General features: G+C 43.9%; 1 protein-coding gene across 1 annotated transcript; it reads left to right on the forward strand.

Annotated features, from left to right (window-relative positions):
* The first annotated feature begins 12,774 nt into the window (after positions 1-12,774).
* Positions 12,775-20,155, forward strand: LOC139693974 (uncharacterized). The gene is made up of 3 exons (XM_071592350.1): positions 12,775-12,982; positions 19,141-19,506; positions 19,877-20,155. The coding sequence occupies exons 1-3, from the start codon at positions 12,934-12,936 to the stop codon at positions 19,987-19,989; spliced, it is 528 nt and encodes a 175-aa protein (XP_071448451.1). The 5' UTR covers positions 12,775-12,933; the 3' UTR covers positions 19,990-20,155.
* Positions 20,156-20,402: the final 247 nt, after the last annotated feature.

Raw genomic sequence — 20,402 nt, forward strand, 5'->3', positions numbered from 1 at the left:
AGCCATCCATAATTTGCTTATACCTATGTAAATGGTGCATTATGACTGTATGTTGTATAATATACGATTGTTTGGGTAAGACTCGGTGTAGTTATTCTGACTTTCCCCGATACCCTTTGTGTCGCACCATAGAAACGCCCCTTGCGACACTTCACACAGATATTTAATCAAAATTCTAATAAACCGTATCTCTCTTGGTACGATGTTTAGTTTTCGGTCACCTTCGTTGCATGGAAATCCGTTTGCTAGGCATGATTTCAGCTGAATTATATTATATCTACAAATGGAATTGTATGATTTGGTATAACGTGTCGATACTGCTTTAGGGTCAATATGCCACCGCGTACCCTTTGCGTCGCAGTGAAGATCTTTGAAACGGGGCTCCTCCGTGCGAGAGTTCTCTTCTCACCCACCTGCCCACTTCCCTTCATCCGTCAGCTGCTCATGTTATAGGCCCCTCACAATGCGTCCCCTCTACATTTCGTTTAATAATATCGCAATCCATTCGGCAGGAATGTCCTGTTATCGGAGGCTGAGTTTGTTGGCCTTTCGCAAGCGGGGTTCAAGTGGCCTTTAAGCCAAGTAGCCGCCCCGCAGTCGCAGCCGCGCAGTCCTCCACTTCCCTTCCTGCATATTTATCTCCCCTGCGGCGAAGCTGTGTTCACTTCAGTCGAGGTGGGAGGGGCGGGGGAGAAAACGAACGCACCAATCGCACCGCGCTCTTCTCTTCCTCCTTAATTTCCTCGAGTCACCTTCCATTTGCCTCCTCTCCTCGCGTGTGGTCACGTCTTTTTATTTTCTGTGAAGAGGTGGCAGGAATGCGACCTGTGTTTATAGGAGCTCATTATTAGTAAGATGTATCTCCATAATACGAGTATCTTAATAAAGATGCACGACGCCACAATTGGCCTAATGTTACAATATTGGTGTCAGGGCTATGTCTCGCTGTACTGTTTAGCCAGGCACGATCATACTTTCTTGAGATTACTTCAAAATTCGTCGTTTGCATGACCTTAATTTAAATGGCAGAAGTTACAGGCAAAATAAAGTTGATGGTCAGAACCGAGTGCGATGGAGAACTTGCCGTTGAAACCACCCATAAAAGAGTCCCAATAGAGGGAGGGAGACAATAATTTTATCGTTTTAATAGTATTAGCAATAATCGACCCTAAGCCGACCATGGCGTCGCGTGCAACTTCGAGCTTACTTTATCATCCAGGGAAATTTAGCGTTTCATCGTAATCATTGTACGTGTATTATACTCGTACCTATTGAATAGCTAAGATTAGGGAAAATACGACTATTCATTCCTATGCATTCCTTTCTTCGGCACTTTCGCCTTACGTCAAGAAGTAATAAAGCTTTCTCTCTTCCCTCCTCTTCCCTACTTTTCCAACTTACCTCTTCCTTCTACATGTAATGGCCTACCACTCACTACCACTCCATATTTACTCGATCCACTTCCTCTGCCTCTTCCAGATTTAACTAATAACAACTTACTGCACTTACTTAATAAAGACTTTCTGCACCGGTTTGTGACGACAGATGAAACTTTTTTAGGATGCGAAACGAAACGATCGATAGAAAGATAATCTATGAAACGATGAATGAAAGAAACGATGGAAAAATAATATATCTGCTCAATCCCTTTCGCATCCTAGAAAACGAAACGTTTTCTAGGATGCGAAAGGGATTCAGCAGATAGATTATCTGTCCACTGATCAGACAATTACTGAACAATACTACGCTAACCTTCTGGATCAAATATAGCAAAATATAGACAAAAAAAGGCCAGGTTTGGCAAGGAAGAAAGTCATATTTCAACTCGACAATGCACGCTCACACACGAGTGTCGTTGCTATGGCAAAAATACATGAACTAAGTTACGAATTGGTGGCTGACCTGGCCTTATTCGTATGATTTGGCTCCATCAGATTTCTATCCCTTCCTTTAGCCTAAATTTTGGTCTGGAAAACTTTAAAATGTTCTGGAATTTAATTTCAAGATTTCTGCGAACAGCTTGAACGGCCACGGCGCCCCGGTCGAACTGCGACGACTCAAAGATCGGCGAGGGCCCGCTTCGTCCTTTCAGCCCATCTGATCTCCCCTTTGCTCATTTCCGTGCGTGACCTGTGTGAACACGAGACCGAGCGTTGGCTGTCTTCGTCCGAACCGCGTGCAGTAAGGCACGCTCGACGCTCTCCTGAGTTGCCTGAGCGCCACTTGAGGTCAAAGTTCGACCCTTCAATGAACTCCATAAAAATATATCTTTTGGAGTAGTTAGTGAGTGAAACGTTTAGCTACACAAATTTAATGAGCAAGAGCCACCGCATGAATGTAGGTGTTCTTCAAAAAATTTTAAGAATGTAATAATTATTCGTAGAAATAGAGCATTGCTGTTTATGTTTCCACCGTACATCTCAGTCAATCTAGCATTATTTTCCCATTGACTACGATTCAAATACTTCTTAATTTAGGAGTGAAAACTCAATTAGTGCCATCTCCGCACAGAATTGAAATCCCTTCAAATCGAATCTTAATAATAACCACAAAAAACTTCCTGTCGTCGCCACATACCTCTCTTCTCTCTTTTGATAAGTAATTATTGTTATTCACCATGGAACCTCATCTGAAATTATTATTATTAGGTAATCTATCGATTAATGTAGGTTTTGAATGGACACAGCGAGCTTCGATGGCTAGCGAGGTCGCTAGCGATCGAAGGATGGGGGGAGAATGTTTTCGGAAGGTACGCCAAGTCACACGGGGAGGGTTCCCGTAAAACATATCGCTCAAGAGAGCCTCCGACTGAGTGCGTATTCAACTCAGCAGGGAAAAAGTTTTCCTTGAAGTTGAAAACTAGGAGGAAAGAAGAGGAAGGATTTTGCCGGTCCTTGAAAACCGTCAAGCGGCACCGTGGCATTCTAAAATCCTCTTGCAAAGATCGCAAACACATTCCGCTGGACGACATTTCCTTATCGAAATTCTTCATTATCAGCTTATACCTTCAGCCTTTCTCATTCTTAGTTTTACTAGTTCTCTCCCTCCCTCCCTTCCGCCTCCCCGCCGCCGCAGCTTCCTGTGTGTCCCCTCCCTCCGGCGACCTTCGACGTCCAACTTCATTCAAATAGATATCCTCTCCGCCCGCCTCTCACGGGAGGCTATCGGTATTACGTAATTATAACTAAGAAATAACCGAGATATCTGGATAAAATTTATTCTGCAAATCAGTTGGTCCTTGTATACATAGTGTCGTAAAAACATCTAATAATGTTGATCTGTTATATTTTAGGAAATCGTAGATTGAAGTAACTCATGGTATGGAGAAGATAGTGGCTCGCAGTGAGATTAAGTACCTTCATTTGAAAGGTTACAGGGCTCGGCAAAACCACAGTTAAAATTATTGCGCTTTATGAAAACAATAGCCCATTTAGCCCATAGCTGACACAGTTGCGAGGTGAAAAGGGAATTTTCAAACTGCTACATGTCCCTCACAGAAGACAATCCAAGAAGTAGATGACCATCATAGTGGAGGACTCAATCCTTATATTGGAGCGAGGAGTAACCATCCGAATAATAATGAATGAGGCTGATCTTATTTTTGGCAGTGTGTGGCGGAAAATATTCACGAAGAACTGCGCACGTCAAATGTGTCAGCAGGCTGGTTTCCATGGCTACTGGCTCCTTTTCAGAAGCAAACAAGGCGCGACCTGTCGAGAGAGATGTTGAATCTTTTGGATCAAGACGAAGAGAACTTTTTGGTCACCTGATAACACCGGATGAATCTATGGATCAATCAATGCGATCGAGAGAGCAAAAAGATGAGCAAGGAGTGAAAGCACAGCGACTCACCTCGCCCCAAGAAGACTAAGGAGAAGAAGTTTGCAGGGAAAGTCATGATATCTGTTATTTGGGACTGTCGTGGAGTCATCTCAAGAGACTACATGGAGAAGGGTCGGACCTTCACTGGTGCCAATTACAGCACACTGCTAAACGAATTGTATCATGCTCTGAAAAAGAAACGGCGCGGTATGATCACCAAAGGTATTCGTCTTCTTACCGGCAATGCAACTGCTCACTCATCTCGAGGTGCGGTTGAGGAATCAAAGCGACGTGGCTTTGAAATTGTGCCACATCCGCGCCACTTTTCCAAACTCGCCCCAAGTCACTTTTCTTATTCCCAGAGCTCAAAACACCACTGTAGTGTAGATTTGACAACACAAATGACGCCATTCAAAAGATGGAACAATGCTTTCAGATTAAATGTATAGTTCTACAAATGACGGCCTTCAAAAGGTCAAGATACTCTAGGTGAATGTCTAACTTTGGCCGAATACTATTCAGAAAAGTCTCGAGAATAACAAATATAAATTAAACGTCTTTATCGATGATTTTTTAGCAAATAGTTAACAGTTAACGATGCCCTCTCGTATTTCGACTTATTTTATCGTTTTCCGGTCTTTCTGGTTGCCAACGGAGTCGTCATTCCAGTGTTTGATTGCCATTAATTGTTTTCCTGTTAGTACAGACACTAAGCGTATTAGACGTTCGCTGCGATGTGTCTCGAACATTTACCTTGTCCGTCCGGTGGTCACCTGCAGTTCATGTTTATGAGGCCGATTAATGGTTAGCAATATTTTAAAGTGTACGACGCCATCTCGTACATCTACCCATTCCTCTGTCCTTCCAACCACTTACTCGCCTCCCGAACAGTTGCTGGCACTTATTGGTTTTCTCCTCAAGAAATGTTAACTCATCGATCATTGAGTGGTTTACATTTTTTCTTTATGTATCCAACCTACGTCCTCCACATGGTCTGCAACATTGACATGGTGTGAGGGTATCTGCGTTTCAATAACCCCTAGAGCTTTGTTGGCGGGGGCAACGATGATTGCTCCTATTAGGGTCACCTATGCCCGGTAGGTCGAAGGTTAGGAACCAGATGAAAGGTATTCCGCGCAACGTCTGTTCCTCAGTGAGGCGGCTGTAAAGGCGTCTGACCACAGTTGGGCGGCCATTGAGCGGTGCTGTCACGTTAAAAACACTGTTGAGGAAGGCAACGGGAAATAACCGCAATTTTTATCCCATGATTTTTTTGATTGACAGTATAGAAAAATGAGTCCTGGCAACTATGGGATTCGGCCCAATCGATCGTGTGTCGTACCTGGCAGCGAGAGAGACTTGGCTTTCGCTCTCGCCATCACACTAACGCCTTGCAGAGCGGAAGTAAGAAAATCAGGAGAGAAGAAGTCACGGATTAGGTCCGATTCCGTGGGAATATGAGCTTAAAATGCTGGGATGATTTTGAAACCAGGGAAATCAGAGAATATAAAGTGAGAGATGGAAAGATGAAAGAATAATGATTTAGGTCTGCGCGAGGTGAGATGGAAGATAGCGGGGATTACTGGGGCGATACTGATAGAATAATGTACCGTGGAGGGGAAGATATCCAGCGAAGGGTGGCAACACTATTGAACAGAAATGTAGGAAAATGCTTAATAAACATAGAGCAAGGAAATAATATGCCAGGGAAATACCAGGGAAAGTCCAATGAAAATCATCATATGTGGATGAAGAAGAGGGAAAGTGATTACTTAGGGGATGATCAGTATGGGCCCCGGAAAGGGAGAGTCATGCATGATGCCATTGCAGTAACAAGATCACTAATCGAGAGGAACGAAGAATACAAACGGAGCGTATTTGTCGGTTGCGTAGATTTGGAAAATGCATTTAAAATAGTGATTTGTGAAATCTAATGAATATATTGCAGAAAATAGGAATATATTTGAGGGATAGGAGACTTATTAAGAACCGGTATATGTCTCAGAAAGCACATGTGCGAGTGGGGAGAGAGTCCAGATGATCAGTGATAGGAAGAGTGAGTGGTAAGATAAGGGTGCCCATAATCACTTTGACTTGTATTGGCATATATATTTAGGAAATGGTAAAAGAGGCGTGATAAGAATTGGAGATAGGAGTGAAAGTCGTTGGGGAATTCATAAAATCAGTTAGGTTTGCTGATGACCAAGCTTTAGTTCGTTAGTCAGCCAAGGAGTGGCAAGAATCGCTGAGCGCTTTTGAAATTAAGTGCGATAGGTATATAGGATGAGAATATAAATGCAAGCAAAACAAGCTTTTGAATATGTTCAGAGATATGATAAATAAATAAATGCTAAAATAGGAGTTCAGAAACTCAATCGGGTAGAATAATTAACTTATCTCCGAAGTATTTTGCCCTAATATCGAAATAGTAGAGCCATTAAAAGTGCAATTGCCTTAGGCAAAGAAAATGTCAAAAAGAAAAAGGGATTGATGACAGTGATGATGAATAAGGATATTAATAAAAGATTAACATTGAAACAGGATAGGAGGCTTGTGAGATGTGGGTAGGGAGGTGGCGAAGTGGACACATAGGAAAACAAATGGGGAAGTGGTAGGTATGGTGGGGGAGCAGAGGGGATTGTTGGGAGAAATCCAAAGGAGGCATGAAAGTTGGATGCGGAGCGTTTTGGGTTGGGATATTTAAATAGGGTGGGAGATGTTAGGCAAGCGAGGAAAGGGAGGAGTAAGATAGACACGTTGGATGGAATAAAGGGAGGAAGACAGTATGAGGAATTGAAGAAGAGCTTAATGTACGTATTTTTGAGCATTTGTGTTTTGTTATGAGAGGTAAAGAAATGTGTCCTAGTGTCGTTGTCTAGTCTGGGTCAATCTAAAACTTACCTTGGCCGGTAGAATACCAGTAACCATACACTTACGTAATTTTCAGAACCAAATACATTATAAGGTACTAATAGACTAATGACTTTAGAGAATATCCCTTTTTGTTTTCATTCTTTTCTTCTTTTTCTTGGCTACAAGTGCTAACCTACTGTTGCTAAAATATCTGACTTCACCTGTTCTCCATTGTTGATTCTATTTTTTCTTTGATATGTTCTCGCCAATTATTATTTTTGCTTACCATACAAGAACATCTTGGTGATAGATAATTTGCTTTCTTGGTACATCTACCAATCCTGATAGCCTCTTCTCCAATAATCGATTATCCTAATTTTTCGTTGTCATATATGATTGTTTATTTTTGTAAATAACAGTCTTTCATGTACGGTAGGTGACCAAAACTCTTCGCGCACCGCGTACGTGCGGCGTGAATACACCCCTTCACCCCCTCCCCGCACTCCTCGTCGGTGGTTTTGGGGCGGGGAGGGTTTATTTTCATTTACATCCACATGTCGATGTAAATGGATATAAAACAAGGTCCGTTGGGACATTAGCTCATACACAGTGAGACTTGACCGCTCTCCCCGTAATGGTGTGAGCTTGGCAAGAAAGACGATTGCCCGGGTCCGCCTTGCAAGGAAGACCTTGACGGGGCCTCAACTCAACATCGTCCGCGGGACGTCCTGAGCCTCCTCGTGGTCCTCCTCGGGGGCCACGGCCCTGGATGTCCGTCTCTTTGGGCATCAAACCTTCCTTTTCCTCCCTCCGTGGTCGCGCCGACTACGGAGCTAGCGTAGTGGACTGCCGCTCGAATGCCTCGTGACCTCGGAAGGGGGGAGGGGGCGGCGAGTGTCACAAACCGCCCCGAACCGGTCGGCTGGAGGGGAAAGGGGAGGAGGAGTGGGAAACTGCGAGCGGTCGCATTGAAAAACAGGAAAAATGCGCGCGGGGAAGAATTAAGTAACTAAGCTAAAAAAAAGTACTTAAGGAGACCTGTCGAAAAATAATCCGACCTTGAATTTTCCCAGCGTACAGTAGTCGTGATAATTTTAGATAAAAACTCTCTTCAAGTCTTGCGGCCTATTGCCCTGCCGTGCGCCCTAGTGCCGAGTGTAGGATAATATAGGTGAAGTCAATTGTATTTGTCAATTGTCCGTCCGGAATTCATAGAATACTAACCGGTAATAAGTGTCTGAATTGCATATGTGCGTGCCCTCTTTAAATGTTTTTCTTGCTCTCTTTTTGTAGGCACGGGAACAGCTACTAACCACGTAATACTCGTAATGTGTGTAGGCATGTTGCATTAATGCTGTTCGGTCGCCCCTTTTCCACTCGGTTTTTGGCTGGATCGCGGGATACCATGTGTATGGGGAAATACATGTAGAATGGCTGGAGACCTACCACCCTCTGCCACACGTCCTTGCGACGGCTTGTGAGACATTGTGTAGATGCGCAGATGTAGATGTAGTGGAAGAATGTTTTTCCCCGCCTTCGGGTGAGGCAGATGCTGCCTGCTGGTGGCCCCGATTAAGGGCCCTTTGGTCACACACATGTGTCCATCGCTTTTTCTCAAGATTACTGAGCGCATTGAGTAAAGATACTGCATCACATTTTTTCGAAAGCTTGGTGACTCTCAAAGCGAAACAAATCGTGAGACTCAGTCGAAATTCTGAAATTGAAAACGCCATTGAAAAGGTCCCGTTTTGGGAGTGGGGAAGGGATAATGCCAAAGGCAACGACGATGGAGTTTGAACGCCATTCCTCCCATAAGAAGCCTCTCCGAAGTGCTTTCGTTAGTGCAGGGATCGATGGGCCGAGTGTGGAAGTGCAAGGAACTTAGGGGTTTCTTTGAAGATGAGTAATATATTTTGTCAAGCCAAAGGTCGGATACCTTTCAGACCACCCTGGCAAGTGTCATTTTACCTCCATTTACAATCAAGAGTCATTTTACCTCCAAATCAAGGGATGTTTGGACCTCTTCCTCCCTTTTTTAAGGATCCATAAAACGTGAAACCCCTCTTTCGTAATTATCGGCGTGATCATAAATACGTCAAATGGGTACCTAATTCTATAATTACAGTAATCGAATCGAATATAGGTTCAGGTAGATCTCACCCAATACTAAGCCCGACGGCGGGTGGTAATTCACACAGGGGAGGTCAGTTCTTTTCCCCATACCGCTCGCGTTTCCCCAGAAGATCTGGTACTCGAATAGTCACACAGCTCGGGTGAAGTTGAGGGTGTACAGAGGTATCCCCGGGTCCTCTGATTAATAGCCCAGCGCTCTACCAACTGAACTACCACGTCGTTCAAAATGAAAAATAAAATAAAAAATGCCGTTCAAATTTGATGGAAGTGTGTCTCACAATTGATCGGGTGGGTTTATAATCAAGAAGTTCCCCATCTATCTTGAAAGATAACCTATTCTGTATTTTAAAGTCATTATAATATATGCCATGGCATCGTAATACTAACATTTTGGAAGGCACAATAATAATTCACGATACACTGACCGATAATCAAGGGTAACTGAAATTCTATTTTCATAAACAATGGCCATATTTGCATCGTTTGGCAAGTATTCGGGAACCGTCGGAGAAAGTTCAATGAATAAATAAAGTGGTTTTTATGAAATACTTTGGACTTGTGGAAAATTGTTATGAAGAGAAAGTGTTAATGGGGTGACTAGGATGGGAGCATCTATCAAAACTAAGAGGGTAAGATAATAGGGATGATATGAAGGAAATACTGAGTTAACTTGTGACACCAAACGGGAAATTATTAGGGCCCCGCATCATACGAGCGTACTACAGGATAACGGTGGTAGAACGAAAGAGAGACCGCGGCTGCAGCACTGACGCAGATCTAAATGTCTTTTATTTATTTATTTAGTGCTGATGCGAAAACAGCACTTTTGGTCTCACATTGGACTTAGAACAAATGACATAGCATTAATGACAGTTACATACACCAAGCCTTAGGTGGTGGAAAACCCACGTAGGCGATAAACGAACCCGCGACCTCTGGGTTGGCAGACGATGACGTCAGTTCGCCGCCGGGATCCAAGTCATCCCCCACTCCCTCTACTGCCATATGTTCACTATTCATTAGGTTTGTTTGTGATTCCTATTTCAAATACTATTCAGTCCATTCACTCTATTAATACGAATCCTTCAGCAAGTTCTTAACTAAAAATAGAAGAAAAAAATATTTTTTTAGATTTTTATCAAAATGATTTTATTTTAGCTCTATGTACTTTTCCCGGCGTTTCGCCAACTATTTCAAGCCGTTCAAAGAGTTTGAATGCGGAAGGTCATCGAAATAGGCATCCATGTTGGCAATGATCTCCTCGTTCAATGTAAATCGTTGTCCGCCGAGCTATTTTTTTAAGTGTGGAAATGAAAGAAAGTCCATGGGGGCCAAATCCGGTGAATGCAGCTGATTTTTTAATACAGTAATTCAAACATTAATTCCATAATTTTCGCCATCGAAACTGCGGAGGCGTGCACCCATGCACTGCCTTGATGGAAGAGAATTTCTTCTTTGCCAAATGAGGACTTATTCCTTGATTTCTTCGCTCAATCGGTACAATAGCGATGCATAATACTCTCCATTTAATCATCTGCCCTTTTTGCGAGTAATTTATGCAAATGATTCCGTGTGCATTCCAAAAAGCCATGGCCATACCTTGTCGGCCGATTTCACCGTGTTCGCCTTCCTTGGAGCCGGATCGCCTTTAGAAACCACTGTTTTGATTGTTCCTGATGAGCATTCAATGGCGGAAATACCTGGAGCCTTTTTCTCTCTCTCTCTATCCCTCACTCTCTAAACGTGCTTTTACCTTACGGCACGGCTGCCCGAGGTTTCACTCCTGTTCCCTGCAAATTGAATCAGCTTCCAAACTTATTTCATAAAGTGGTTTATTGAGGTGACTTGCGAAGGGATCCCTACCCAACCACCCAGGGGGAAGCCTGGGTTCAAATCCCGGCGTTGGCAGGATTTTAATCCATTGTCATACCTATCCAAATTTTGGGAGCTATGTAAAAAGAGTACTTTAAGTGAGTACGCCGTCAATTGAATGGGACGTTCAACTGTATTACCCGTTGGCGTCTTTCGCTAAGAGGAGGCTAATGCCAACGCTGGGTTTCTCTCCACACTTCCTCCATTCCCTGAGCATCCTTGACCTCAAATGACCTCACTTTCCTGTCTCTTCCCCTAATAACTAGTACTACTACTACTACTATTTTCGTGAATAGCTGTGACTACTCAGAAACACTCACCATTTTTTATCTCCTCTTGGTGTGAGTGTCACCGGGAGAATGGCGGATCGAGAGAGGACTTAAACGTCGAGTACCGATCAAAAAATACAGCTAATCTCAAATTCGTGCGATACGATGAAGAAGTCTTCAGTTCTATGATTGACTTTCCCACTCCTGACCAAGGCGAGCGAATGGTAAATGTGTGACTGCGGTAGTCTTGATACTTGACCTCAGAATAACAACTCTTAATTCGGGATTTCGAAGGTCTCTCTTTCTCTTCTCATAAAGGGCGGCAATTCCCCCCGAATATCCCCCTCCTCCTCCTCTCGCTACACTCGCACGCCATTCCACAACAAGCAACGAGGATCTCACCCACAAAACTGGCCTTCAGGTGACCTTTCGAAGGAGCCATTTTATTCGCAGCGCGTCCCACGAGCCGCTCCAGGACATGGCTCAGTTACGATGGTTCCCCGCCGACTCTCACGAAAGAACTGGGCGTGGAAAAACCAGTTTAAAATCCAATGAGAATGTGAGGAATATTTGGGCGGTAAAGGGAAGGTATACGAGAGATATATATGTTTTTTCACAACGTCACTTGATTCGATACTCTCATCCATCGATGATTTTCAACCCCCCAAGTGACAATCACAACGGGAGATTCAGTCCACACGCGGAGGTCGATAACCTGTGACCACTTGGATTCTAGACCAGACTCCAACTTCCAGACTCAACTAGCTATCAATATTACCCCCGGGATAGATACTTCGATTTTGAGTGACTGCTGATTTACACAATGGCCTTCATCCAAGAGTATATCCGATTGCTTCGAGCAAATCACTTGGATCGAAATCACTAAAAAAGTGTAAGCGTTTAACTACCTACTTGCTCTCAACTCCGAAAACAAAAAAATAACACGTTATTAAATAATCAATGAATTATCTAATTATTGGTTATTTATTTGTGCGCAGATTTTATTTAAGCCGCTGTTAATGTCGCAACCACCGCCCCAATGTTGACAATAGTTATGAACGTGCGCACACGATTCGCCCTCCAATTTGGCATTTGCTTCGATAGAAATCAGTCAGTCGCCGGTCAATCCCAGCGGTTACATTCGCCATTTCGCATACAAACACCTCAGTCAATGTCAAGATGTGTATGAGTGTATCCAATCCGAATTTAGATACTGCTGATGCTATAAACATGACTCCTATTTCGTATTTATAAAGGTCCATTGCTGGAGACATATACCTATCTTTCCATTCCGTATGTGTGATCATATCTGGATATAATTAGTAATTTTGCCCTGTTAGTCCGTCTTCGTGCACCGGCATAATCTTGGCAAATACCTCTCGGCCGCACCGCCCCATCCCCCCTCCACCACGACCCTCGCTCCCGCGATGCGCCGTCGCACGTGGGAAGTGGCCTCTGGGCTCGCGGGTGAGAGAGGGGAAGAAGGGATGGCGGAAGCGGTGAGGAGAAGTGGGGGGGGAGTCGGCGGTCGAAGGAATCGGGTTGTTTCTTCCTCCACGGTGTTTGCTGCTGTGTGTGTGTGTGCGCGCGTGCGTGCGTATCCACCCCGGGAAGGTGACGTCAAAAGAATTGCAATGTTATGGGGAGGGGGGTTGATGTGCGTGCCCTTGGGGGTTGGGGCAGGTGGAGGGGAAGGAGGAACCGCCGGTTCGGAGGCCTCCGCGCAGCCGAGATGGACGGAGTGAGGGGGGAATGGGGGGGAGGATGAAAGGGGGCGCACCTTGCAATTGGTCGCCGATTTCCCTCCACTCCCCCCGGAGTTGGATAAAGGAAGAGCGGAGGTAGAGAGGAAGAGGGTCGTCTCTTCTCGACAGTCGAGCGCCGTCCTCCGCAACCACATATCTCCGCAGCCACCTCTCTTCGAAGGTACCTCTCCTCTCCGAGTGTCCTCCACTCTCGCCGCCGCCTCCTCGCAGCCGTTGCCATGGGGTCGGGGAGCACCCGGAGCCGCCTGGCCGGTCTCATCCTCTGCGGTGAGTGACCCCCCGGGAGACAACGCCCCCCACCCCTGCCTCCCTCCCTCAGCCACGGGGGGAGGTGCCTTCGATCTTGCCCTCCCTTGACCCCCCCACGAGAGCACGTGGGAGGGGGTCACAGCCGGAGGGTTGAGTGTTTGGTGTTTGATGGGATGGAGGTTCAGGTGACCAAAAGTTACGCTTCCTACGCCTCTCGTGCCAAATGTGCGAGAGACGGGTAAGCCCTCGCACGTCGTACACTTTTTCAAGACTGTGGTCCATTCAGAGAGGAAAGGGGTTATGCGAAGAGATGCCAAGATAGGCACTTCGGACGGAATCAGGGGAAGTAACTGGAGTGGAAGGGTTGGTTGCTGTAATTCAGGGAGTGTTTCGTGTCGTGACGGGCCGGGCATCCATCCCGGCATCCATCAAGCACCATAACACACATAAATGGAGCATGATAATCCACCCCGGGCGGTTCTTTCGGTGCGGGAACGGGGGATTGTCACACAGAATGGGGTTAAACTGAAGACTCCAGGTAAAACTTTAGCTCTTGAAGTACAAAAATAAAATTTGGCATTCATACAGATTCGACATTGGCTTAAGTACATTGATTATTTTCTTCTCTTTGTTTCTTGACGCGAAGTTATGGTATTTTTCAAATTGTTTACCTCAAAATTTTCTTCATTACGCTCACTGAATACTTTGATACAGCTTTAAGTCTCGAGCGCGGTCTAATTATCTCCATCCTTACGACTCCTTGTCATTGATCGCTACCTCACTAGATGTAGGTCCCTTACCTTTCGAAGGGGCAATGCGACGACGTCTATCGATAGGGGAGAAGCAGACTCAAGCCACAACACGTAGGCCGTAGCGAAGGCCGGTGGGAGTCGGACATCATCCCTTGTCCAATTTTAGGACATTACCTCAAGAGTCGATTGAGGAAAGTCATTCCGTGATTGTCCCCTAAGTATGCCGGCCGTGTTCAAATCATTTAAATTCCGCCTCCATTTAATCTGCGTTTACATTTTGCCCTGCGGTGCCCTCGGAGAATTGGAAATATTCGCAATTTGCGTGTGTGTAAAGTGTCAATTGGAGAATTAGTCCGGGGAAGATCCGATGGATTAGCGGATAATTATGTTTTGGAGGAATGTTAAATGTGACTCTAGAAAGCGCGACCCTCCGCTGTCGTCGAAAGTCGGGTGGCGGGCAGTCCTGCACCAATAGAGGAATTAAACTCCGGCCTAGACGGAGTTGAATGTGTTTAGTTTTATTCTGCCTTCTCCTTCAAGGATTCGCCAAAACCAGTGTTGATATACGAAGAACTTCGGATCGAGTACACTTGGTTTAGTAATCAGAAAATTATTTGTATTTTGAAAGAAATGGAGATAGAAATGTATTTATCTTGGATATCTACCGACAGATAACAAAATATAGGGTACAGTAATAAGATGACAGCTATCGAATAAATTACTCGATGGCGGGATGCTATTAATGTTAGCAGTTATTCTCTGGTTATGGCAGGTTAGCTTCGATGGGCCGTATTACTGCACACTCACGCTGCGTTTCTAAGCGCTGCCCAAAATGCAGTAAATCCAATGCTATTATTACATGCCAGTTAATATAAATCATTTAATAGCTTAATGTATTTTCTACATCCCTTAACCTGCATCCAAAACGCCGAATTCTTAGTTCCTCCTTCCACCTCTCCCTCCCAACATTCTCCTCTCTTTCACTGTTTTTAAAAATTCATTGGAATTATACATACCCTGCAATCACTTTTCCTTCCTCCTCGGAATTTCACTCCGACCACATTCTCTCCCCCCCATTTCAAGCAATTCCCTTCTTTTCTTTCTGGCCTTTTTTACATCCTCTATTCTGCTCCACACCCAAGAGTCTTCTCTACCCCCTTCTTGTAACCTTCATGGCCTCATAGAAATCTTCTTCTAACGTCCCCTGTGCTCTAGCTTGCTGATGCCATTTAAATGAAGACACCCCTCTGCCCTGCGTTCGCCCTACTCGACTCCCCATCCAGTTTGACGACTTCCTTTTCGAGCGGGGGTTGACCCGGCTTATATCGTTTAAGGAGCCCAATTCATGTGGAAGACTGGACGAGCGATGTCGTACGTTACGGCTATTAGGCGGCTTTTTCTTTGATTTTGATTAATCGTTTCGACTTACAAAATGCTTTGGTAGCATTTTATTCCAAATTATTTGCAGTAAGTGAGAGTTCGTACCTAGGCTTTAATGGAGCAGAGTAGTTCCTACATTCTGAAGTTTCTGTGTCCCAACACCTCCCAAAACACGCCCTTGTGATTGCTTTCATGGTTTCGTGTGGATTTATACGTTGAATAATAAGAAATTTTCAAGGGATTGCATTGAAATAAATAATTCACTTGCCGCAAGTGCGGTAGCGTAGCGGATGGAGCATTGGGTCACCGATCGTAAGATCCCGGGTTCGAATTCCATCTGTTATCCTCAAAACACTCGGTATAAAAACCGTGGGATGCCTTTCTCTAGTCACTAGAACTTCGAGGGACACAGATTGGTGTCGAAAGGGGAAGGAATACCCCTCCCTCTTACCCGTTAGATACTATTATGAGTTGATATCATATGGCTTATTTTGAGATGCCCTTTGCCCGCTCCTCGTAAACCAACCTTCTGGTTGTTTACTGGAACGGGAGATAACTAAAGTGGATACGAGAAGTACTGGTTGGTATGTTACTCACTCAATTATCCAGCTGTTTATGTCTGTATTAAGGCAGTACTGATAACTGTACTGCATTCTGTGTTAGCAGTTTTCACTAAATGCTATGATTGCATTAATATTAGTGACAATATTTTGCATACAAGCCAATTAATCATAAGCTCTTACGTCGGCAATTTTTCCGGTGTAGATTATGCTCTGTCCCTTTCCCTCCCCTTCTCCTTCCCCCTTCAACCTCAGCCGTTGGAATCTCCGAGGCAGGCGGCGCACGAGTTGATATCAACGACCGGAGCAGAAAGCCAAGTGCCAGTGTTAGGCCATATATGTTATTGCATATCGAGTAACCATCTTGTTCTTTATTTCGGAAGAAAGGGCTAGAGGAATCTATTTATTCTGGACATATACCATCAAAGTAGAAAATATAATATTCAGTAGTACCATAACAAATGTAGAATGAATTACTCGCTGGAGGTATGTTATTAATATTAGCAGTTATTCATCAGTATTGATGAGAGCGTGAGCGTTTTAGCTCTTCCTTACGAGGCAGCGGGGGTCCTGTAACCTCCGACGCTTCCCCTCCCACCCGCCGATCTCACTCCTTCCTCCAACCCCCCCCCCCCACTTCTATCAGGGTCTTCCACCGTTCAATCATTACATACATATGACTATACGTCGTTAAAGTCTTTTAGGTCATCAACTACTCGTCCATCTTCCATACCATTGAAGTACTGTTTCTGCGCTTCCCTAAAGTTTAAACTTTTCTGTGCCTTGACCGTTTTATTTTCATATTATTGCTACAGACTCAAATTCGTATTATATTAATTGGTTTAGAAAAAAGTCCATTTCAGTTTTAGAAAATAAACTGAAACTGAATTGAATCTTTTCGAGGAAGCCTGAAAATCGCGAATCCACCCATCTTACGCGGTACGCCAGCGTTCTGCAATCAACTCAAATATGCGGTTTATTCGCGCCAGTTGTAGTCTATTTTTCAAGCTTTCAGGAAAATCGAGTTTAAAAAAGACTTGGTAATAGCAAATCTCCTGCACTCATTAGGGATTTAATAATGATTTAGTTAGATTAATCTCCCTGATTCCAATTTTATTCGATTCTGAAATCATCAATTATTTTTCGTCTAAGGTATCAAGAGGGCATCTCTTACCTTCATCCACGAATGCACTACAAATTTTATATAATGATAAAAAATATTCTTTTACTGGAAAATAATTACAACGAATCGTGGTGGATAAAATTTACTTATTATATCCATAGAAACACCTAGATTTTTTTACTCTTTTGTGAGAAGATACTTAAGGAATGAACATTGTTTTGCACTATGTTATATGCTAAGATTATTACTTCTATTTATTTACGGATCCAATAATTATAAAATTGGCATGGCAAGAAGAAAAATGGCATTTTTTACAGTATCGACCGACATCCTGTGGGTTAAATTAAGTTAAATTCAATAAACTGTTTTCAATGGTTGAATTTAGTAGTTGTTACTTGGATTAATTAACAGGGTGGAAAAGGTGTTTGAAGGTCCACTAGGTCACCGTGTAATCGCATTTAGTAACTAATGTGAACTTGATTGAAATAATTTAATTCATTGGAACTATTACTTATGCATTCTTAACAATAATAATTTTGAATCCCGCATGTCCATCTCCACTAATTTTATCAGATATTAGCGTATGAACATTTAAACTGACACAAGCTTATGACAATTATTCTGTATCACATGTCATTATATACACCACATGTCAAAAACTATGCATTCGCGTATAATATGTATTTAAGTAAGGCAATGAATTTTTTACATTAGTAACCCTTTTTAGTAATTCATTGCCTATAACTAGCTGCTCGAGAACATTATCAAGACAGTGCAGTAGAAATATGAAAGCTAATATCCTGCGATATGATTATCTTGGGGATACTATGAAATACGTAATAAATGTATCAACAGAGCGAGAGTAAGGATAAGAGAATGATGCTGAGGTGTGTGTATTTTTTATATATTAAGTTATTATGTGGACTTTTCTTGACAAGATTCATTGTTGTGAAGAAGGAAACCAGCATTTTAATCGTATGGGCTCATATTCTATCAGCTGATTAAATACTTAACTATTAATATAGCACTTAAAAGTCCACCAAAATATCGTAACAATGATTGAACGAGGAATTAAATTTTCATTGAAACAATAACCTAGTAAATCTATAAAGTAAATCTCATAACCACTCACAAAATGTGAATCACAATGATTTTTTTCAACTTCATCCTCAGTTGCATTAACATATGCATGTATTATTACATGTGTAGTGTTTTTCAACCTATGATTGAACCATTTATCAACCAGACCATTTGTTATGAGTTATTCGCCTAAGAGAAACTGATAATTGAAATCAAAAACAAGAACACAGGAAATTTTTCTTTTACGCTTACACTTCATATCGCCACTTCGCAAAGAGCCTTAAAATATATACTGATCGAACTTGCTTCCTTTTTACTGAGATTGTTCCCAATGTATTTTCATAAGACAGAACAACTCGCGACTCGACTAATTTTCAAAGACGTCGTGAAATTACTTATGTCATTATAACCGTAAATTCAAAATATTTCCTCTAAATTGAGCCCATGCAATGCAAACTGATTGAAACAGTTAAACGTACACCAAACACAAAATGTAATGCCTCAAGTTAACTCAGTACCAACTACGGTAATATTGCCTCGAAGTGAATAAAAACAAAGATACGGTGTGATAAATAGATATCCATGGGTTTGATAATGACTAATTCGCTGAGGAAAGGTTGGTGCTGATTTGGTGGGCGACTGTTTCTGATTGGGTAGAGTTACAGAAACGTCTTCGGGAAAGTAATAGAAACTGGAGTGACTCGGATGAAAATCGGGACGATTCGAGTAGTGTTCAGGGTGAATCGCGATCGGTTCCAAAATGAAGTCCTCAATCGTTTTCGATAACCGTTTTTCGATCGAACGGACAAAAGCGTGGCACGATGACCCCTCGCTTCCCCATCCCACTCCATTCACTTCCTTTTGAGGTCGTCTCGCCATCTCGAAGTCACGACATACGCACATTCGTGCAATCTAGAGCTACTGGCGTTTTTTCCAAAAAAATCTCAATATTTGTCTTGTTACGATTAAAGGAGAGCATTCATATATTTTGACATATGCTTATATGGTGGTGGAAACTTCCACACATTGAAAAAAGCATGTATTAATGGTAGGAACTAAACCCTAAGCAAGATGGGAGCATAATTCTATAAACCTCTGATACTTGCAGAATACTGTTTAGTTTCAAAGACCTACCATGCGATGAAGATAGCAGTGGTGTCTTACTTGTTGAATTGCGCCAATTTAGACTTTGTCCGAACGGGTAAAGCGAACCGCTGCTTCCCATTCCTGCTTTTTTCTGCCGTCACCACTAATTCTCTCTCCCGCCGTGGGCTTTTGCAGGAGCCGCCCTGGTGTTGCTGCTGGCATCCGCCAAGCTGGCCTCGGCTCAGGGCTCTAACAACCAAGACAGAGTGCCGGGGTGGTCGGGGGCCCAGAGGCCCGGAGGCGGAGGCCGGCCTGGTTCGTCATCGGGAGATTTCTGGCCCGGTGCGGGTCCTTCCAACTCCGGCGGGGCCTCGAACTCGGGGGAGTTCTGGCCTGGCGCCGGCTCAAACCGCCCAACGACACGCCCAACGACACGCCGGCCCTCAGGCCCCTCCGGCTGCTCCTGCCCCTCCACACCCGAGTACAACCCCGTCTGCGGGACTGACGGCGTCTCCTACGGGAACCCGGGGAAGCTCAACTGCGCCAAGGCGTGCGGCCGAAGTGAGTGCTTTTGTCGCCAACGGATGTATTATACGAGTACTATAGAGCTCGATTTCAGGTTTTGCTTTTGTTTAGGAGAGACAAAGAAATACATAGTTTTACTATTGCATGGGCTTTTCCCATCCAAAATCTACGATAGACAGTAGAATGCCAATAAATCTTCATAAAATATGCTTTATGAGTTCATATATGAGGATATAATTAGTAATAATAAACTAATATGCATGAGGATTCTGTGTAAGTTGACCGAGTATTAAGGTGAATGAGGTCACACACAGAGGTGGCGGCAGTGGTCACTGTCGTAAATCACGACGCCCTTCAGACTGACTCGTCTCCCTGAATTGGTCTCTCCTATCATTTTCTCCGACAGATGTCAGCATCCTGCACTACGGGAACTGCACCCCGGCGGACCCCAACGCCCCGTCGACGTCCACGGCAGCCCCACCCTCCTCCACGACCCCTAGGCGCCGCTCCAGGACCTGAAGGCGCCGCCCTCTTGTCTGCTGCCTCCCCACGCTCCTCCCTCCCCACGCTCCTCCCTCCCCACGCTCCTCCCTCCCCACGCTCCCCCCTCCCCAATCTCCTGACTCTCACCACGCAGTCTGTCCGAGTGACCTTCGCTTCTAAATAAATGAGTCGCAACCGTCAATATTGCCTTTGTTTTGATTTTCGACTCTACCTTCGATTCCCTCTTCCTACCCTCTCTGTGCCATTCGTTTTCTGTATTTGCATGGCATGTCATGTAAATTTTACTGCGCTTTATTTTACCAGTGCCTCACGCTGTCCACGATTTTTCCATGGTGCCCACGATGGACTAAATTATCAATATTATAAATATATCTAGACAATTACCATACAGGAAGGCCATGCAAGCAAAAATTGTCGTTGGAATGGAA

Source organism: Hetaerina americana, unplaced genomic scaffold (genome assembly GCF_022747635.1).
Source record: "Hetaerina americana unplaced genomic scaffold, ioHetAmer1.1.p SCAF_5, whole genome shotgun sequence".
Lineage (NCBI taxonomy): Eukaryota > Metazoa > Arthropoda > Insecta > Odonata > Calopterygidae > Hetaerina > Hetaerina americana.

Excerpts from the sequence above, each read along its gene's own strand:
- LOC139693974 (XM_071592350.1), top strand. The coding sequence starts at position 12,934 with ATGGGGTCGGGGAGCACCCGGAGCCGCCTGGCCGGTCTCATCCTCTGC. Across the intron at positions 12,983-19,140 it reads GGCCGGTCTCATCCTCTGCG|GAGCCGCCCTGGTGTTGCTG; the intron begins GTGAGTGACCCC and ends GGGCTTTTGCAG. Across the intron at positions 19,507-19,876 it reads CGCCAAGGCGTGCGGCCGAA|ATGTCAGCATCCTGCACTAC; the intron begins GTGAGTGCTTTT and ends TTTCTCCGACAG.